This window comes from Pistacia vera, unplaced genomic scaffold (genome assembly GCF_008641045.1).
Source record: "Pistacia vera cultivar Batoury unplaced genomic scaffold, PisVer_v2 Contig849, whole genome shotgun sequence".
In the NCBI taxonomy this organism is placed as follows: domain Eukaryota; kingdom Viridiplantae; phylum Streptophyta; class Magnoliopsida; order Sapindales; family Anacardiaceae; genus Pistacia; species Pistacia vera.
This window is the reverse complement of record NW_022196722.1, coordinates 165036-186906: the sequence shown is the minus strand read 5'-3', so window position 1 is coordinate 186906 and position 21871 is coordinate 165036. Positions and strand designations below refer to the sequence as shown.

The following is a 21871-nucleotide window of genomic DNA, read 5'->3' as shown; positions in this document are numbered from 1 at the left end:
GAGAGTGGCATAGGGAAGGGCAAAATAGTCTGCTTCTATTGTGGCAAGCCTGGCTACTAGAGGAAACACTGCAAGGCTTTCCTTGCAAGCAAGAAGAAGTTAGATGCTGCGACTTCAGGTATATTTATGATTGAGATTAACTTCTCTCCCTCAACATCTTGGGTTATTGACACTGGATGTGGTACTCACATTTGTACTGATATGCAGGGACTAAGGCAGAGTAGAGTGCTCGCCAAAGGAGAGGTGGACCTATGAGTTGGAAATGGAGCGCATGTGGCTGCATTGGCTATAGGGATTTACTGTTTATCTTTGCCTACGGGCTTGTTGTTGAAACTACATAACTGTTATCACGTACCTTCTTTTTCTAGAAATATTATTTCAGTATTCGCTTTGGATAATATAGGGTATCATTTTGAGATATCTAATGGATTGTTATCCTTTAGTTTGAATGGTATTCTATTTGGAATTGCAAGGTTATATAATGGGTTATATGTTTTTGATTTAAACAATAAAGATATTCTCAATGTTGAAACCAAGAAAGCTAAACATAGCAATCAAAACCAGACATATCTCTGGCATTGTAGATTGGGTCATGTTAATAAGACTCGCATTGCAAAACTTCAAAGGGATGGAGTTTTGGACCCTTTTGACTTTCAGTCATTTGAGGTATGTGAGTCATGCCTGTTAGGCAAGATGACAAAGTCTCCTTTCACAGGATAAGGTGAAAGTGCTATTGAACTGTTAGGCATCATCCATAGTGATGTATGTGGTCCACTAACAGTTGAAGCCAGAGGTGGATATTCATACTTCATCACATTTACTGATGATTTTAGTAGATACGGTTATGTCTACCTTATGAGATATAAATCTGAAGCCTTTGATAAATTCAAAGAATTCAGGAATGAAGTACAGAATGTGTTGGGCAAAAGTATTAAAGCTCTTCGGTCGGATCAAGGAGGTGAATACTTAAGCTCAGGGTTTTCTGAATACCTAAAGGAATGTGGGATAGTATCACAACTTACCCTTCTGTATACACCCCAATATAGTAGAGTATCTGAAAGGAGGAATAGGACCTTACTTGACATGGTTAGGTCCGTGATGAACTTTAGTGATCTACCTGCATCATTCTGGGGTTATGCCTTAGAGACTGCAACTCATGTTCATATCGTCAAAGTCTGTAGATAAGACTCCATATGAACTATGGAGTGGGCAAAAGCCCAACTTGTCTTATCTAAGAATTTGGGGTTGCGAAGCTTATGTTAAGAAATTAACTTCGAACAAGCTGGGCCCAAAATCCTGTAAATGTATATTTGTGGGGTATCCAAAGGAGACCAAAGGATACTATTTTTACCACCCAGAAGAGTGCAAAATTTTTTGTTGCTCGTTCTGGTGTCTTCCTAGAAAATGAATTTTTTCTATGAAGTACTAGTAGGAGAAAAGTAAAACTCGATGAAGTTCTAGAACCACAAATTATACTAGACGAAGGATGGGATGATGTGCCACAAGAAGTGGTTGAACATCATAAGGAGGTTACTCCACAAACTGTGGATCAAAATGAACCACCTCAGGTAGCACAGAAGCTACGTAGATTTGGAAAAGTACGCCATGAGCCCGAGAGATACGGTTATCTCGTGACTCAACATGGTGACGTACTAGTCTACTAAGACGATGAACCCAAAACCTATCAAGACGCTATATCTGATCCAGATTCCCTTAAATGGCTTGAAGCCATGAAATCTGAGATGGACTTCATGTACCAGAACCAAGTATGGTCTCTGGTGGAACCACCTGAAGGGGTAAAACACATAGGGTGTAAGTGGGTCCTCAAGAAGAAGACTGACATGGATGGCAAGGTGCATACTTATAAGGCACGACTGGTTGCCAAAGGTTTCAAACAAATTCATGGTATTAACTATGAAGAAACCTTTTCGCCGGTTGCCATGATTAAATCCATCCGGATTATGCTTGCGATTACTGCATATCATGACTATGAGATTTGGCAAATGGATGGCAAAACAGCTTTCCTGAATGGAAATCTTGAGGAGGATGCGTATATGACACAACCTGATGGTTTTGTTCTTGATGGGCAAGCTGATAGGGTATGCAAGTTGTAGAAATCCACTTATGGACTCAAGCAAGCTTCAAGGAGCTGGAACATTCGTTTTAATGAAGTCGTAAAAGAATTCAGTTTTATCAAGAACGAAGATGAGCCCTATGTTTACAAGAAAGTGAGTGGGAGCACAGTGGCATTCCTAGTGTTGTATGTCGATGACATACTTCTGATCGGGAATGATATACCGAACTTGCAGTAGGTAAAGACTTGGATAGCGAAGTGCTTCTCCATGAAGGATTTAGGGGAAGCAGCCTACATCCTTGGAATACAGATTTATCATGATAGATCGCATAGGTTGCTTGGCCTAAGTCAGAGTGCATATATTGACAAAGTACTGAAAAGATTCAGTATGGAAGAATCCAAGATGGGATTTCTTCCAATGTCACATGGTGTTTATCTCTCTAAGGAATTGTATCCTAGAACACAAGATGAGAGAGATAGGATGAAAAGGATTCCATATGCATCAACAATTGGATCCATCATGTATGCCATACTATATACTCTGATTGATGTCTCATGTGCTTTAAGCACTTGTAGTAGATATCAATCGGATCTAGGTGAGCGTCACTGGATGGCTGTCAAAAACATTCTTAAGCACCTGAAGAGGACTAAGGATATGTTCTTAGTTTATGGAGTGGAAGATGAGTTCACTATAAAAGGATACGATGATGTTAGTTTCGAAACGGACAAAGATGATTATCTATCGCAATCAGGGTTTGTATTTTGTCTCAATGAGGGTGCAGTGAGCTGGAAAAGCTCCAAGCAAAACACTGTAGCGGACTCTACAATAGAGGCTGAGTATATTGCATTAGCAGATGCGGCCAAAGAGGCAGTCTAGACTAGGAAGTTCGTCACTGAACTTGGTGTGGTTCCCATCATTGTTGATCCAATAGACATCTATTGTGACAACAATGGAGCAATCGCTCAAGCTAGGGAACCACGGTCTTATCAGAAGTCCAGACACATACTTAGATGATTTCATCTCATCAGAGAAATAGTTGAGAGGAAAGATGTGTAGATTAGTAAAGTGCATATTGACAACAATCTTGCAGATCCACTGACAATGCCTCTATCGCAGCAGAAGCATGAAAGGCATTTGAGATCATTGATTTATTAAATACATGAATGATTGGTTGTAGTGCAAGTGGGAGATTGTTAGAGTAGGTGCCCTAGAGCCAATCAATTATTGTAGAATTGACTCTTTGTAATAATGTTCATTGATCAATAAAAGACATTTTATTCTATATCGCGTAAATCATCATTGTATGTATTGATATATGTCCTTAGAATGGTAGAACCGTGACGAGAGTATCAAGTGTTTCAAATCTTGATAGTGAGAACCCTATGAGCACATATGGTGGCCATTCTAGAAACATTTGTAGCCCTAGTATTATTCTGAAGTAAGGGCACATATAATACGGTAAGGCTATCATAGTATTGAATGACCCTGTCGAAAGGCAGTGACTGATCTCACCTGTCAAGGTTGTTTGGTGACAACCTGGTGCAACACATGGGTGTTTGTTGTAGGCAAGTTCACTGGACTGACCCACCAAAGGATTCCATATGGATGGTAACCATAGTGTCTATGGAACAAATCCTCTAACAAATGGTGGTGCATGTGATCCTTAGACTTGAGATCACCAGAGTGCCTTGTGCACCGATTGGTGTAGTTTGACACTAGCCTAACACAGTTCTATTTAGAGCTGTCAATATGGTAGTAATTGGCTGCATCAAGGTGTGTATCAAGACTATGGTGGATTGATAGAGGATTCATCACTCCCAGCTATGGGAGAAGTTATCTTACGGTGTAATTCAGTAAATGGTAATGACACTAAACCTGTGGCCACAGTGGGATTGAGTTGTTGCTCAATTCAGTTTATAATTCAGGTCATTGGTCCAGTAACTGAATACATAATATCGAGAGTAACTGAGGTTGACACTATTTCTATGCCTCGGTCTCGTCGAGATAACGAATGATGAAAGGATTGGATTGTACAATAACCATATCGTTGATAGGTAGTTGCTTCACTGAATCCAAATCTATCGGGTGTTCATGATGTCTTGCTAGGTGCCATTCTTGGTCTGTGTGTAGTGAGACTATTAATTGGTGTTAATCGCGATACTACACACTACCGATATGATGAGGAGCCTACGGGTCACACACATAGAAGATAATTTAAGAACCTATTTATAAGAAGGGTGTTTTCATCATTTTAGGTGAAAGGGTATTTTGGTAATTTCACAGTGCAATTAAATTTGCTGAGGTCATAGCCTTTATTCAATTTGTTAATAAAATTAAATAAGTGAAATTATATTTAAATTTGTGTTCGCATATATTTAAATGAATTATTGTTATTGTTAAATGTTAATAGATGAATATATATTAATTGAATTTAATTGAAATAATAATAATAATAATAATAATAATAATAATATCTAAATGGGGCTGTTTGGACATAAGAGTTGTTTGGGTTGGTACCCAAGCCTATTCCATGATGGAATAGGGCAAAGTGTGCACTATATAAGTGCAACACTTTGTGAAATTAAATAATAATTTCATTTCAATCATTTTGAGAGAAACCCCAGCCCGTTTCCTTTCTTCCACGCCAAATTGCTTCAATTGTTTGAATCAAAGTTTCATCTTGAATTTGTTCTTGGTTCTTAAGGCTAAAGAGGATCTAGCAAATCCTTCTTTAGTTCCTTGGGATTATCTTCGTGTGGACTAACGGTGGTTTGATCCTAGCCTAAGATTGGTAGCGAAACCCATTCGATGTTAAAGTCGGAGGAGCCTCCAAATGTGGGTATGGTTTCTTAATTTTAAATTGATTTTCTGCATATTTTAATATATGTTATATAAACTGAAAATTTGTGCCCTGAGCTTGGTTCTAAGGAACGATCCATGTTGTTTATGTTTTTGTTTCCGTTACCATAACTTGATCGTTTCCAAACATTATAATCATATGTGCTGTGTAATTAAATCCTTCCTCTATCTAATCCCAATTAAGAATGAATTCGTGGTATGTCAAAATCCTTGTCTTAATCTTATATCAAATTGACAATCAATACATACAAAATGTGTCACCATGAAACAACCTTTCAGGTAACATTTTATATACCCCAGCCGAAGATTTTCCTTTTCCAATGTATCTTGACATTTGTCTAGGAACTTGATATCAATCTATACCAAGTCAACAGATCATATCTTGACTATCACTTGTCTTCGCACATAAATAACACATGGCCAAATTGGCTTTTTTACACATGACCTGATTAGCCTCGTGTTTATACACCATATGAACCATATGCGTTTATGCAGAATCCAATTGTGATATCTCAGGTCTAAGGATTAATAGTACACTAGTACGATCTTATGATGCATCATTGATTGCATTCTAAATGTCCATGTGATTCATCATAAATGGCCACATTCGATAAACAGTTCACTAATTAACCGCTTATCCATGCTAATGCCCTAGTGATATAACTTTTATCATCACCCACACTTTGTAGAGAATACTTTGATTATTTTGATCTTCTAAAGATTTGTATCATCCGGACATTTCACATGTAATACATATATATAAATGAAGCAATAAACCACATGTGAAATAAGAACACTTTCTTTTATTAATATGATAAAAATATATATACAAAATATATACATGAACATATATATACAAAACATAATACCTTGGAATCGACAACATGATTGGTTCCTAGGGCATACACTAACAGAAAGGTATAACAATAATACTGAAATTTAGGGCGGATACCTTTGCACAACTCATCCACTAAAGCACCTGAGTTACCACCTGAATTAAACAATCGTCTGGAAGATTAGAGTAACAGGTAGCATTTGTCTGCGGCTAATCTAACAGCGAGAAGAATGGCAAAACGTGGACAAGGGACATTGATTGATTGGAGATTTCAAGTTTTAGGGATTGAAGTCTTCCTCTCGTTTAACTTTGATTTTGGGATTTTTATTTTAGGGGCTGTTTTTTTCGTGTTTTACTAATTGTTACATTGAGGGTGAACTATTATATTTACAAAGGTTTAGTAATTAAAATAGTATTTTAGTCCCCTATAGTTTCTAATAGTAACTAAAATAACCATGCGTATGCGAGCTAGTTTAGGCTCGCGAGCCTATCAAGTCGAGCTGCATGATGATCGAACTCGGTTCAATTACTATAACGAGCCATTCACGAGTTGACTCGGCTAGTGGCGAGCTAAGCCGAGCCAGCTCGCGAGCAGCTCAGCTCGGCTCGACTGATAGTCCTAGTAGCAAGTCATCGGGGTGAGGAACGATGAGATCTGATGCCCAGAAACGCATGATAAAGAGGTCGAGATGAGGCTATGCAAGAGTGCGATTTGTAGAGCGAGGTTAAGCGGTGACGCGCGTCATTTTGATGACGACGGTTGGTGATTGGCGGTAGTGGACGATGGCCTATAGTGGTCTTGGGTAGCTGGGAGGTATTTTGTTAAATTTAAAACTTAATTTTATTGTGGCTCGGAATATTCTTGTAAATTGTTTTTAAAACAAGAGTACTATTGTCTAAAATTTTATTAATTAGGGGTCGTTTGGATGGGGTTAATATTAGATAACTAGGGTAATATTTTTTAAATTGAGTAGATGACGATGTTTGGTTGGTTTGTAAAAAATTATTCCCAAAATATTTTATGAAAAACAGTGGCATTTGAAGGGTAAATTGTCGGGAATCTTGATACCTTTTGGGGGGGGAATGGGCTATTATTAAAACTTACCTAAGGTAATCTAATTTTGCTTCCCATATTGCCCCTAAAAAGTTGAGTATTTGGTCTAAATTAGCCTTGTATTTGTTATGATTTACAAAACACCCAATTCACTAATACAGACTCTTTTGTCATCATTTTTAAAATTTTTCAGACGATATTGTCCTTGTTATTGTCATTATTTATAGAAATGTCATTATACCCAAAACTAGCCACCACTACTACTCAACGTGGACCGTCGTCGGAGGCTGCCAAAAGTCGCCATAATGGTGTACAATCGACTGTTTATGGTCGGTGAGGCCTTTTCTGACCGTCTTTGGCTGTGAAATGGTCGGCGTTTCACGGCCAAAGACTTGGCCATTTCGTGACCAGATATGTGGCTGTTTCACGGCCACATCTTCGACTGTGAAATAGCCATGGCTAGATCTATGGCATTGTTGGTGTCACAGCTAGATCTGTAGCACTGTTGGCGACCGCCGACCGTGGTGGTTGGCTGTCAGCAGTGGCTTGGGGTGGGTAGGGTTATTTTTGTTAAGTTTAAAACGTTTTTGGTAGCTAGGGTGTTTTTGCTAAATCTAAAAAGTAGGGGGTTAAAAAATTATTCAAGAAATAATAATAAAAAATACTATTATATTAGCATTTAAAAAGGAGGACAATTTAATAATCTATGTAACATATCCACCCATTTATTCTCCTAACGAAACATATTATTCACCAATTTATTCGAACCAACTAAACACAATTTCTAAACATTCCCAATAATCTTTAAGGTGATTTTTTATTCTGTTAATATAATATCACCCTATAATAAAACATTATATGATTTAAACTCCCCCTTAGGGGTAAAATTATAACAAAATTAATATTATCAAATAATCTTAGAATACCTAAGAAAATGGTTACATTCATATTATCCCCTATATAATCTATAGTGATTAATATTGGTATTGGAGAATTACCGGGGCCTTTTATTACTTAATAACCAAACATGATAATATCAATAATATAATATGACATTACTATAGTAATGAGATATTACCCCCAACCAAACGCCCCTAAGAGGTAGAGTTTCTTTAGATTTAAAGAGGCATATAGAAAACTCTAAGAAAAGTTGTGGCTTAGAAGAACTTCACTTTAGGGGTGTTCGGTTCTGGGTACCAGGTACTTTTTGAAGGAACCGGAACTGGAACCAGAACCGACGGTTCCTTGAAATTTGGAACCAGAATCGGAATCGACGGTTATGGTTCCTAGGTACTCAAAACCAGAACCTGTAACAACGATTCTGGTTCCGATTCTAGGTACCCTGTAAAATTACATGACGCCCCAAAAGTTTTTAAAATAGCAAAAAAATCCTTAAAAACTTACAAATACCCCCCCACCTGGCACTTGTTAACAAAAATAAAATTACAAATTATAAATTCAAAATTACAAACTCCATTACTTTGTAAAGGTAGATTCTCAAAAGTCAAACTAACTTATTTTAAATGTTATGAAATATAAATATAAATGTATTCACATTACTTTTTCTACAAAAGTTTTTATTAACTCCCCTAATCTTTAATTTTATTTTATTTAGTCTCGGTTCTTGGTTCCTAGTTCTGGTTTCGATTCCTAACTATAGGAACCGGAACCAGAACCGCACAATAACGGTTCCAAAAATTTGGAACCGGAACCTACCCATTGACGACTGGTTCTGGGTAGGAACCGGAACCAAACCCACTGTATCCGTCGGTTCCGGTTCCAACCGGTTCTTTTGAACACCCCTACTTCATTTCTCAAGTCAAGGCCCAACTATTTGGACCGGAATGGACTTGAGTTTTTCATAGGAGAAAGAGAGAAAATCAGTTTGCCCCGCTCAGTTTTAGAAAGCCTACTGTTTGGACAACCATGACCATTTTAATCAAAGTGCCCGCAGCAGTTTCAGAAATTGATCAAAGAAGGACCAAACTGTGGCGTTATTGCCCATTAGGGTGTGAAGGTTAAAATTGTCTTTTCATTTTTTTTTTTTTTTTTTTTTGTTTGTGGCCTTAAACTACAGAGATAATTACTTTTAGGTTACATCTCAAAATTTTCATTTATCTAAACATTTTTTAATGTTAAATACTAAAATTTGAATAACTCCATTTTAATTGAAGGATCATTAGAAGAAGAAGAAGAAGAAGAAGAAGGGGTAGTAACAGTTCTAACGGCAGACCAAATCTGTCCCCCAAACTCTTAAAAACATGAGGCAATCATTCGAAATAGAAAATTTTGTCCAAACCTAGGCTTTGAGTCAACCTCCATTTCAAGAATGGCCAGTCTGTTGTTAATAATATCAATCTTTTTTGATGTTTCAGTCATCACCTTGTCCTCCTTGTTCTTGTTGGCTGATGCAATCATTCGAAATAGAAAATTTAGAAGATTTTCATTGACCTTGAGGGAGGCTTGTTCTTGGTCTAAACCTTGAGTTAATGTAGTGGGAAATGAGTTCTTGTGGAGATTGGGCTTTTATCGTTTGGGTGTTTGTCTTGTGGAGCTTGAGGGCGAGAGTTTGGGCCTTGGGGCTGGTGATTTTTGCATTTTATTGTGAGACTGAAAAAGGGTTTCTCGGGTTTAAGAACAAAATCCAAGAAAGAATTGGGTTTCGGAGATGGGAGATGGAGAGGCTAAGAGAGGGGAGTAAGGGATGGGTGGGTTTCTATGTCTTTTCTTTTCATTTTTATTTATGATTTTTGTTAGTTTTGTAAGATTCAAATAAAATGAAAATAGGGGCATTTTAGTCTTTTCATTATGTTTTCAGGATTAATTAATTTTTTTATTAATTTATATACCAAAAGGTTAAAATTGTCTTTTGCTTCATTATGTCTAAACAGTTAACATAATCTTCCACGCCGTCACAGTTTTGGTCCATCTTTGATTAATTTTTGAAACTGTTGGGAGCACTTTGACTAAAATCATCATAGTTGTTCAAAAATGATTTTCTCAAACTGTAGGGGGACTATGACAAACGGAAATACATTGTTGACTCAACTGAGACTATGACAAACTATAGGGGGACTGTTGGTGATATTGGGACTATGACAAACGGATATACATCGTTGACTCAATTGAGAGGCTTTGGATCTTTGATTAAAGACAGTAAAAAAAACGGTTCAGTGACTTCAGTCGGACAAACATGAATCAAATAACAAAGGCGTTAACTACAAATATTTTAATCCTTTTTAAAAAATAACAAACAAATATAGTTCAAATAAAAGCAATACAGTTGTTATAATAATAAAATAAAAATCGAAGGGAGAGAAAAATATTGATAATGACCAACAATAGCAATTGACCGGGAACCGATGGCTAGGCCAGGTCAGTTCATATAAAAAACCGGAAATAGCAATTAATCCGTTTTCACCTGCGATTGAACCGGTTTTTTTGCGATGAACCGATTTCTAATCCAATCAGTATAAACCGGGTCAGCTACAGTAAAATATAAAAAAATAATTTAAAATTTAAAATAATAAAATTAAAACTTAACCCTTTTCACTTTCAGCCTTTCTCTTCTCCCTTCCCCAATTTTATTCGACAAAAAACAGCTGAGAGAAGAAAATTCAAAAACCCATTACCAAAAACAAAATCAGCTTCTACGATCTTGGGGTTCTTTGATTCCGATTCCAATCATCAAAATCTTCAACTAATCTTCAATCAGGGGGCCTTGGACAACTTCTAAATCTCTAATTTTCCAGATTCGGTTTTGATAACTTCTTCTTCTTTGATCTTCGATCTTCGGCAACTCCCACAAGGTATGTGTATTTCATTGTTGTTAACTTGTTATTGTTATTGTTCTTTGTAACTTCGATTTTTGTTTTGCCGTGAGATTGTTTGAGATAGAGTCATAGAGATTATTTGATATTAAAGAAGTGGGTTTGAAACTTGATATTGAAGAGGTGACTGTTTGTGTTTGAAAATTGAAATGTGTAAAAATGTCTGGTTTGATTGGTTGTGTGCAATGTGCAAAAACGGACTGCAATGTACATTTTGACACTCTGTTTTTGCACACTGCAGTGTGCAGTGTGCAAAACTGTAGTGTGAAAATGCACATTGCAATGTGTGATTCAGTGTGCATTTGCAGTCTGCAGTCTGCAAATTCACATACTGTAGTTTTGCACACTGCAGTGTGCTATTTCTCATATATACAATTTTTTGTAGATACTGGTTATGCTGATGATGACAATTACAAGGACAACGACGAAGATGATCTTGATATAAGTAATTTTGCTTCTGGATTTGGTGCCCAAAGTCAGCTTTCACTTGAATTAATTGGAAATATAATAGAGATGTAAGATGTTGGTTTCATTTTGATTATGTTGTTTTAATTTAATTTTAAACTACTTGTTAGTTGTTACTTTATAGTTTACACTTTATAACGTGGTATGATGTAGACTTGTAGTTTTAATTTTATTTTAGATTTGAATATATTTGCTACAGGAAAATTTTGATTATCAATGTTAAAAATCAAAATCTGTAATTTTTTTTTATTATTTTTTTCTGATGTTATGATGATGTCATGGTCTGAATCCATCAAACTTGTGATCCGATGGTTTGGCCCCCGGTCAGGTTTTAAAACATTGGTTCTTGGTTTCTAGTTTTGAAAATGTCAAAGAAATGGAGATGCATGTGGTCCAGTGATTGTAACTTTGACAGTAATAGGTTTGATTTGATGTGCGTGCCAATCTTTTGTTTTGTTTTTATTTATCTTCTCTCTGGCTCCAATCAATAAAGAAACCATCTTCAACAACTACCATGCCAATGCCATGCAGCTTAATTAGTTTCAGCTAACTAAGATTCTGGGTTTGACTGGTAGTTTCCTCCACATAAACTATATCTTTTTAAGTCATCATTCTAGAAAGTTAAAGCTATTTTATAGACGTCTTATTAAAGTTGGAATATTTCTAACTTTATAAGCATGATTTGAACTTCTTGATACAAAGCTTTTTATATTTTATACCATCATCTTTAAGATTGTTTTTTTTTTTTCTTTTCTTATTTAATTGCAGTAATGATTATCAAAACAATGAATTAAAATCTTTATACATACTACTAAAACGTTAATTATAAAATAAGAAGTCAAAACAGTAATTTTTATAATTATACTTCTATTAAATTATAACATTTTTAAGATAATAAATTAGTTTGATTCCTCTGTCATTACTAAAAAGATGTGTTTAATTGACTAAAAAGATGGTTGACTGTATTTATGAATTACAAATTGAAGCAGCCACAACAAACAGTCGGTATGATTACTGATATAAACAGTGAGTCAAATTATAGTTGTCTCAAAATCATGTTTCATATCAAATTAAGTATAGCATACATGTAATGCAAGGATATCCAAGACAGACCGACATAAATAGGGATGAGAAGATTATAATAAATCGTTTTTGGGCAATCAATCTAGAAAATTATATAATATAGGTTTACCAACAAATCTTGATTTGGTGAGCAAAACAAAAATTGATAAGTACCTCGATATTCATAATTGATGGAGAACCAAATCTCTGAGTTCTATCCACCATTCAAACTAGTGTAGACTGAAAGTGAACCTTAATCTTGCGAACGCAATGACATTATCAATTTGTCCTTCTCTGCAGATGTCTTTGTATAAATAAAACCAAAGACTAATTATTAGGACAATATGGCACTTTGGTTTTCAGATGGGATTAAAAAAATTACAAACAGCTTGGAGACATAAACAATCAAATTATTAAAAAAATTGAAAATTTTCCACCTGAGTCTACGCCGCTCTATTTTCTCCGATTACTGTCCAACTTTAATAAGTTTCATGTAGAAACCATGGGTGTCATGACAGGGTGAGAGACAGAAAAAATAATTTGTACGTTCTGGGCCCTTAGATTTAATGTTTCAGATGAGACAAGCAATGATGAATAGAAATGAGTCGAATAACATAAAGGTGAAAATAAAAAGAGATTCAAGACATGAAAGATGAAATACAGGGGCATTTGGTTGGGATTACGTAAGATTATTGGGTTATGTTATCTTATATTACTTAATTATTATTTTTTATTGTCAAGTAATATAAAATACTAGTAATCTTCAAATACCAATACTGGTTACTGTTGGTAATATTGGAGGTAATCTGATTACCTCTATTTTCTTAGGTATTGTAAGATTACTTGGGTAATCTTTTTTTTTTGTTACAATTCTATCCCTTATTAATAAAATTTTAGGACAATAATGCCCTTATTTTTAAATTTATTTACATAAATCGTACTTTTACCATTTCACCCTAATTAATTAACTTTTTGGACAAAATTACCATTGAAATCAAAACAAATTTCAGTTTACCCAAGCCACCCCACCCACCTGCTACCGCTTGTCGCCAGCTAAACCACCGCTGGTCATCGCCGGAAGTCATCTAGAGTCACAGTAAGCAACCCACCGTGATCGGGAGGCCCCAATATGGCCGAAAATGGCTAGAATAGATCTTACCATTTCTAACCAGATCTGCTCTTGATATGGCCTTTTCGGCCATCAATATGGCCAAAAACAGCCATAGTAGGGCCTCCTGGTCACGGTGGACTGCTCACGACAACTTTCGACAGTGGTTTGCAGTGGCAGCAACAGGGTGGTGGGGGTGAGTTTGTTATAAATTAAAGTTTTATATAAATGGGGGTGTTTTAGCTAAATTTGAAATATTGGGAGTTAAAAGAAATTATTTAAACACTAATAATAAAAATAATATTATATTAATATTTAAAAATAGGGTAATTTAGTAATTTAAATAACATACCTATCAATTTATTCCTCCTAACCAAACATATTAATATAACATACCTACCAATTTATTCCAACTAACTAAACATATTTTCTTAAAGATTTCCAGTAATCTTCAAAGTAATATAAGATTCCAATAATCTAATATTTTCAATAATCTAATATTTCTTGAACCAAACGTACCCATATAGCTTTGTGTGATACTTTCTGAAAGTTAGAACCTAACTGCTAACATAAGTTTTGTCCAAATTAACACTACAATCAGCTTGTGGCAGAGAAATCAATATATATCCAAAAGATAGTAGATAGTAACATAGTAGCTTAGACAGGGACAATATAAAATGAACTTTAAGAAAGACATTTAAAGGTGTCCGGAGTTATTATATTTAATTTAGCATTATTAAAAGCGACCGAGACTTTGCCTTGGAAGACTCTAATATAATGTCCAAATATGAATCATTACTAACTTTACCAACCCCCGCTGGAATATCTAATTATCTTGAGAATATCTCACCATCCTTTCCTTACCATTCCTTCTTGGTAGGGGTGAGTGGTTCCAATTACGCTATAGTTTTTGGAAAAAATTAGAATCAGAGCCGTATAGTACAGGTTCTTAAAAAAAAGAACCAGAATCAGAACCATATAATATAGGTTCTTAAATTCAAGGAATCAGAACCTAAAATGCAGGTTCCGTTTCCTTTCTCGGGTACTTGTAAAAAATAATTACCTTCTATTAGTTTAAAAAATGATGAAAATACCTTAAAAGTTTACAAATACACTCCTAACAAATTTTGATTACTCATTCATTTGTGTCCAATGTGACTCATAAATCCTCTAATCTCTAGGCAACACTTGAATTCAATCGATTCATAACAATTCACATAAAATTTCTCAATCAAAACCAAAACACAAACAATTAATTAAACAATCATACTATAAATCTATAATTTAATATTATAATTAATTAAATTTCTAATCATTTAATTAAATATTGTACTAATATTTATAATGAAATATTATAATTTATTAAGTAATCATACTATAAATCTATAATATAATGTTATAATTAATTAGTTTTTTAATTATTTAATTAAGTAATGTACTAATATAGTAAATTACTAATGTTTATAATATAATGTTATAAACTTATAATTAATTAAATAATCATTTAACTATGTAATAAGTATAATTGTATATTTATTTAATTAGGTTATTATAAAAATTAAACTTTTTTTATTTTAATTTTTTTATATGTAAAATTACAAGAGACCACCCCCCCTCCCAAAAAAAAAAAAAATCTTCATGGATATTTTATTTCAGCTCAGGTTCCAAAACAGGGTACCCACTATAGGTTCCAAGCAGGGCACTTGTTGCAGATTCTTTTTTCTAGATTCTGGTTCCAGTTCCTCCACATGTAGGAACCGGAACCGAAACCGAAACCGCATAGTGTCGGTTCCAAAAAAATGGAACCAGAACTTACCTGCACAATGTCGATTCCGAGTAGGTTTCGGTTCTGATTCCGGTTCTACCCGTTACTCGTGCTCACCCCTACAGTTCTATCCGCTATTCGTGCTCACCCCTACAGTTCTTGGGCTTATGAAAGATAATTCAAATCCTAATTAAATGAAATCATTCAAAATTTACCAAAATAACTATACAGTCCAAGAATGAAGTGGGTGTGGACATTGTGAATCCAACCAAATTCATTGTGTTTCTGCAAATCTGTAAAATTCTTAGTACGAGAATAGGAGATAATATCAAACTCTGCTTCTGCTATACCCAAACAAAAATGAGAGCCAAAATCTAACACGACTTTCCATAGATATACTCACCCCCACCCCACCTCTTAGTTTATTGCTACCGTTCAAATATATACATTTTGACAACTTTAATCTTAATTAATATAAGATCGATAACGTGACTATAAAAGGCAAGGTTATCTAAACACCACCATTTTAATAAAATAAAAAATCATCAATAAAGTAGATTTATTTAAACACAAATGGAACGTTAAATTTCATTTATGGAGATTTAGATGGGGCTAAAAATCATTTCTCTATATTTATGTTTGTGTTTGGAATTACTTTGAGGGTCTGCTTGGGAGTTTTATGGTAGCGGTTATGAGGGTAAATCATCGTAGCGGTTATGAGAGTAAACCATCGTAGTGGTTTTGAGGGTAAACCACCGTAGTGATTTTGAGGAATTTTTAGTAACGGTTTTTAAAACACCCAACCTGTGCTTGAGAGTTTATTTTCCAGCGGTTCTGACAGTTTTTTAAAATGATAAATTTACATATATACTCATAAAAATACCCAACTTCAACCAATATTTGGGAGTTTTTTTGTTTCAATTACCAATACTTAGTATCAAAGTTCCTTCCAAGTTTAATTTATTTGTAAGTTTTTTCATTGTATATTATTTAATTCATCATACAATCATTCGAAATCTGTCATTTTAAGAGAATAAATATGCTGCCACAATGTTGGACTTCGCAAATTATCAATATAACAGTAGCAACAACATTTCTAAAAAACAGTTTTTTGTTCTTTTTTTCAATCAATGAAGCAAAGCCATCAAAAACAATCTTTATTTAATAAACTAACAAGGATTCAATCAATCACCTAAACGCAACTAGAAAGAATCAAATAGAAGAAAAACCACCTAATTTTATAAAACAACCAGTAAAGAAATGCAATTAAATAATTTCTAAAAAATTATAAATGATATTAACAACCAATAGTTAGCATTGAAGTTTTACATCTACAAAGATAAGTGATGAACCCTTCAATTCAGCATTCTTCTTTCTCTTATTCATGAGATTTGGTCGGCTTTATTGCGTAGATTATTCTTCTTTTCCCTGTTTAATGAGAAGGTTTAACTTTAAAATCTTTGTTCATAAGTTAAACTTCTAGTCCACCTTTACTAAAAACATTTTAATGAATTAGTAACATGTTTTGTTTCTTATAATACATATATTGATTACAGGGCCACTATGTCATAGACGTGGTAGGAAGAATTGAACTTGTGTTCAAATATTTATCAGGTAATAACTACATAAACCAACAAGCCAATTTACTTTTTGTTTCCAACCTTGGTTCTTCAACATGCATTTCCAGATCTATGTAAAGAGCACATACTGTTTTTTTTTACGAAGCAGAATATAACTTCAATTAAAAATGGTCTAGGGGTTTCCTTTTTTTATTTAGTGGTGGGTACAAGTATCTAACCATTTACAGGAGCTGGCAGAACTTCAGGAAAATCAAATCAGCTGAATTCTCCTGGCTTGTTCGGTATTGCAAATATCATTAAGTGCTCCTTCAACCGCAATCGATCATTGATACCAAGTTCTCCGAACAGGTTCTGTATATTTGGGTAAGCCCCAACTTGCCAGCAAGAAAAGAAAATATTTATTAATTAAAGGGAAATGCATAAGATTAGCCCTACTTTAGGAAAGGAAAAGCCAAAAAGATGACTTCGTCAAGATTCAAAAGCATTGTAACAGTCATCTAAAAGTTAAAGATTGAATGGGGTTTAAAGAAATTTTTAAACCAGCAAAGAGATTATTATTTATGAATAATAGTGGAAAGGGATTTTTTTTGGGATAAAATTTTTAAATCAGCCAAAACACTCCGATTTAGAGTGTTTTGTAAACCCCTCAAAAATACATTATACTGGTTTTGGGGGGTTTTTAAACTAGTCAAAACCAGTATATAAAAAATCTGGCAAGTAATGGTTTTTAAACACCTCAAAACCAGTCTAATTAAAAACCCTCTAAAACTAATGAAACAAAAACTCCCAAGCAGACCCTGAGGTAAATACTAGTAAGAAAAAATTTTAAATCCATTAATTGAGAAAATATAATATTTATACTAGAGATTAAGTTCAAGTCTTTTTCGATACAAAAGCACTTGTGAATCATTTATTTGTAAATAAAAAATGTTAAATAGATTATGCTAGTCCTAGTCATGTAAATCATGAAACATGAAAATAATGTTACTAGGTCCATTTAAATAGATGGCTTTTTCAATCCAATAAAATCCTCAAATACACTATTTGTGTTGTTATCGTAGAAATTATTGTGAACAAATGGTCCATTATATTTCTAAGACTTACAAGTGTTAAATATGAACCGTAATTGCTAGGCATTTAGGCGGTGGAATGAGCTTATATATACCCAGACTCCTTTGTAAATGAAAAGGGTCTCCTACAGAACCTCATTGTTTGTAAGCCACTGATCAGTGTCTATCTATCCCAATCTCATCGTTTTACTTACATCTCTCATATTATCTTCCCATGAAATTAATTATTATATATCAGAAATTGATATATTTTAATAAATTTTACATATTTGAATAAGGCGTACCAAACATTATAATATATATATACAAATATGTTAAAGTACAAAATTATAATAATTTATATATATATAAGATTATAAGAAATCCATGCAAATTAACCCGCTCAAGTATCCTATTTCAAAGCTGTAATCTCAAAATCTCTTTCACTCTCGTTGTGCGATGGAGAATTGTAAGCAACCGCTTCTGTCCCCAAGAGATGATGGAGACCAATTACAATCACTTCCAAAAGAAACCAACAACTCCATCTCCTCCATCACCTTCACCGCTGGAGCTGATGACATCCCTCCGATCACCGGCCTCCGTGACTTCTCCAGAGAGTTCTACAGAGAATCCAAGAAGCTATGGTACCTTGCCGGACCTGCCATCTTCACCTCCATCTGCCAATACTCTCTCGGCGCCATCACTCAAGTCTTTTCCGGCCATGTCAGCACCATCGCCCTCGCTGCTGTATCCGTCGAGAACTCTGTCATCGCCGGCTTCTCATTCGGTCTCATGGTAACATAATAATTAAGTACTCATCTGAGAACTCTTCTATTAGATTTTTCGAATGAATAATGAATCAAACTAATTTAAACTGCAGCTTGGAATGGGAAGCGCCCTGGAGACACTGTGCGGGCAAGCCTATGGAGCTGGACAACTTGACATGTTAGGGATCTATATGCAAAGATCTTGGGTTATTCTCAACACTACGGCTTTAATGCTTATGTTTGTATACATATTTGCTCAACAACTTCTGAGTTTAATAGGGCAGACGGCAGCGATATCAAAGGCGGCGGGGACATTCGCCATCTGGATGATTCCACAACTATTTGCATACGCAGTGAATTTCCCTATGGCAAAGTTTTTACAGGCTCAGAGCAAGATGATGGTCATGGCTGTGATTGCGGCTGCCGCCTTGATATTGCATACTTTTTTTAGTTGGTTATTGATGTTGAAACTCGATTGGGGTCTGGTGGGTGCGGCTGTGGTACTAAATGTATCCTGGTGGTTAATTGATGCAGCTCAACTGGTTTATATTTTCAGTGGGACTTGCGGGCGAGCTTGGACTGGATTTTCATGGAAGTCCTTTCAGAATTTGTGGGGTTTTGTTCGGTTGTCTTTGGCGTCAGCTGTCATGCTCTGGTGAGAAACTTTTAACCGGTCGTCACCTTTAGTTTTTTAGTTTTCTGAATAGTGTAATTATAATTAGAATGACTGGTTGAATCAAAATGATCCTTGTCTTTCCTTATATTATTTATTCCTCTTTTTCCACCAAGGAACGATTTTTTTTATCCGTTAATGCTGAATTGACGTGTTGTGGTATCTTCTCTCTCAATGACCAAATCTAATTGAAAACAATCATTGTCTAAGATGCTCAATATTCTAACGCTGTATTATTTTACTGTTATGGCAATATATTCGCCAAATATATATTCCATCTCGATCACAATGAATAAATAGGACTAACTCAATAGGGCAAATTATGCTAATTTCACCCAAAGATTTGGTCTAACTATATTTATAATCTTTTGCAGCTTGGAGGTATGGTACTTTATGGCATTAATACTGTTTGCTGGATATCTAAAAAACGCCGAGGTTTCTGTAGATGCTTTGTCCATTTGGTGAGCCTTATTTTTTATTATTACCTAAAAGGAATTTGTTTTATTGTTGAATTAATTGTGACCAATTTGCATTTGAAATGCGCCTGTTGAACCCTGTAGACTCTTCTCCGCAACTCAATTCATCATTTTCTCAGTTAAAAAAAAGAGCTAGAGTTAAGTTACATTAACCAAGGAAGATTTAGTACAGTTTCGTGCTCTCAGTTTGGGTAGTTTCTGGACAAGCACATGTTAAAGACACATGTTTCTGTGTAGATGTAGAAATAGGTCATTTTAATTTGAATACCTAACACCCTCGGAAGTACTGTAAAATATAATAAATAAACCAGTTCAATTAATTAGTTGGGAAATTTGAATAGAAGGTACACCTAACAGTCGAATGGCTCAGCCAGAAAAGTCAAAATTATCAATCTATCTTCTGTGTTTGATTTTTACACGTCTACTTTTAAAAAACAGTCAATATTGCATACACCATCTGAGAACACATCAAGAAAATAATGAAGCCATAATATAACAGCCAAAATAAACTTTCTGTTAAATATATCTTTATTATAATATGATAAGTGCATCATTTAATGACAGTTTTTGTGGTATGAATTATTGAATTTTGCAGCATGAACATATTGGGGTGGACTGTTATGGTGGCTCTGGGAATGAATGCAGCTGTAAGGTTAGTTGCAGTAACACACATCTATCGAGATCTGCTTCTGTGTAACTTAACCTCAATACATTTAAGAAGATTACTGAACGATTTTACTCTAAAAATTGATGCAGTGTGAGAGTGTCAAATGAACTAGGTGCAGGTCACCCAAGAACTGCAAAATTTTCATTAGTGGTGGCTGTAATATCTGCATTTTTGATAAGCCTTGTCCTCTCAATTATTCTGATCCTTACACGGGACAAGTACCCAACATTATTTTCAAGTGATTCAGAAGTTATAGCTGTTGTTAATGACCTGACTCCGATGCTGGCTCTCTGTATCGTCATTAACAATATTCAACCAGTTCTCTCTGGTAATTAATCTTAACTTATTCTATTAGGAACACCATGTGCTATTTATATGAATGAGAGATCATTTTCTTTTTGCAGGGGTGGCCATTGGAGCTGGATGGCAAGCTGTTGTTGCCTATGTAAACATTGCGTGTTACTATGTATTTGGCATTCCTTTGGGCCTCATACTGGGTTACAAGGTTGGCTGGGGTGTTCTGGTAAGTCTCTCTCCTCTTCTATTCCTCATATTACTTGAAGATTAATTTGCAATTGCTTTAGTCTCGATCTACATGCATGCAATAATTAACCAAAATATTGGTTGATCTGATAGTTTGATTTTACTGATCATAATCTTATTCAGGGGATCTGGTGTGGAATGCTATCGGGGACAGTCGTACAGACTTGTGTGCTTTTCGGGATGATTTATAAAACCAACTGGAACAAAGAGGTAAAATGTGCAATATTCTTACTAATAGACAAGCAAAGTGAAGTGATAAAACTGACCGAGATGATTTGATCCGTGATATGCAGGCTTCTATTGCTGAAGACAGAATAAGGAAATGGGGAGGGGAAACAAATTCCAAAGAAGATGCAGAAAACTAAAAGGGATTTTGAAGAACGTACGGGCACAGCTTCATTTTTGACAAAATTAAATATTAAATTGCGATGATGTTTTAGATTGATTAATAACAAATAATCCCATTGGCAATTGAATCCCGATTGTGATGATTCACCTTAGAATTTTTGAGGCAACAGTCTTCCGATATTTTTTGAATTAAAAACTCCAAAACTTTCTGTTCTTAGAAACGCCTGACCTTAACTAATCTCAACCACAAGATAAAATGGGTACGGCTTAGATTAATTACATTCTTAAGTTTTCAGAAACGAAACTCAAGATTGAAATCAGTGTCTTCAAATGATCCTTCCAGTTTTGGGTTTCGACAATCCTAGATAACTATAAGCCACACGCAATTCCTACTAGACATGGAAAAACCATAACTTTGAAATTTAAGAACTTAGCTAATAGGTCGAAGCATGTCATTTGAAGGGAAAAATAATTGTATTAATTGGCCAGATTACAAAAACCAGAGAAACCATTAATTTCCACTTTCCTTCTAAAAAGTTATGAGGGCTTGGTACTTGCAGCATTTGATGATTTGTAAAGCATCAAACACAATTCTTTTCTTACTCAATCCAATAGGGGACAAAGTGGACAGTTCGAATTACTAAAAGAGGATGCATCTTTAAACCACAATCAACTGGATGTTAAATAGTTATAAAACAATTTAAAAAAAAAAAAA

At 34.8% G+C, this 21871-nt stretch overlaps 1 protein-coding gene across 1 annotated transcript; it reads left to right on the top strand.

The window, feature by feature from the left end:
- The first annotated feature begins 18110 nt into the window (after positions 1-18110).
- Positions 18111-21311, top strand: LOC116118551 (protein DETOXIFICATION 29-like). Its single transcript, XM_031404529.1, has 8 exons — positions 18111-18477; positions 18563-19104; positions 19497-19583; positions 20194-20250; positions 20355-20593; positions 20670-20788; positions 20932-21018; positions 21102-21311. Exons 1-8 carry the CDS (start codon positions 18142-18144, stop codon positions 21171-21173), a joined length of 1539 nt encoding a protein of 512 aa, XP_031260389.1. The 5' UTR covers positions 18111-18141; the 3' UTR covers positions 21174-21311.
- The last annotated feature ends 560 nt before the right edge of the window (positions 21312-21871 follow it).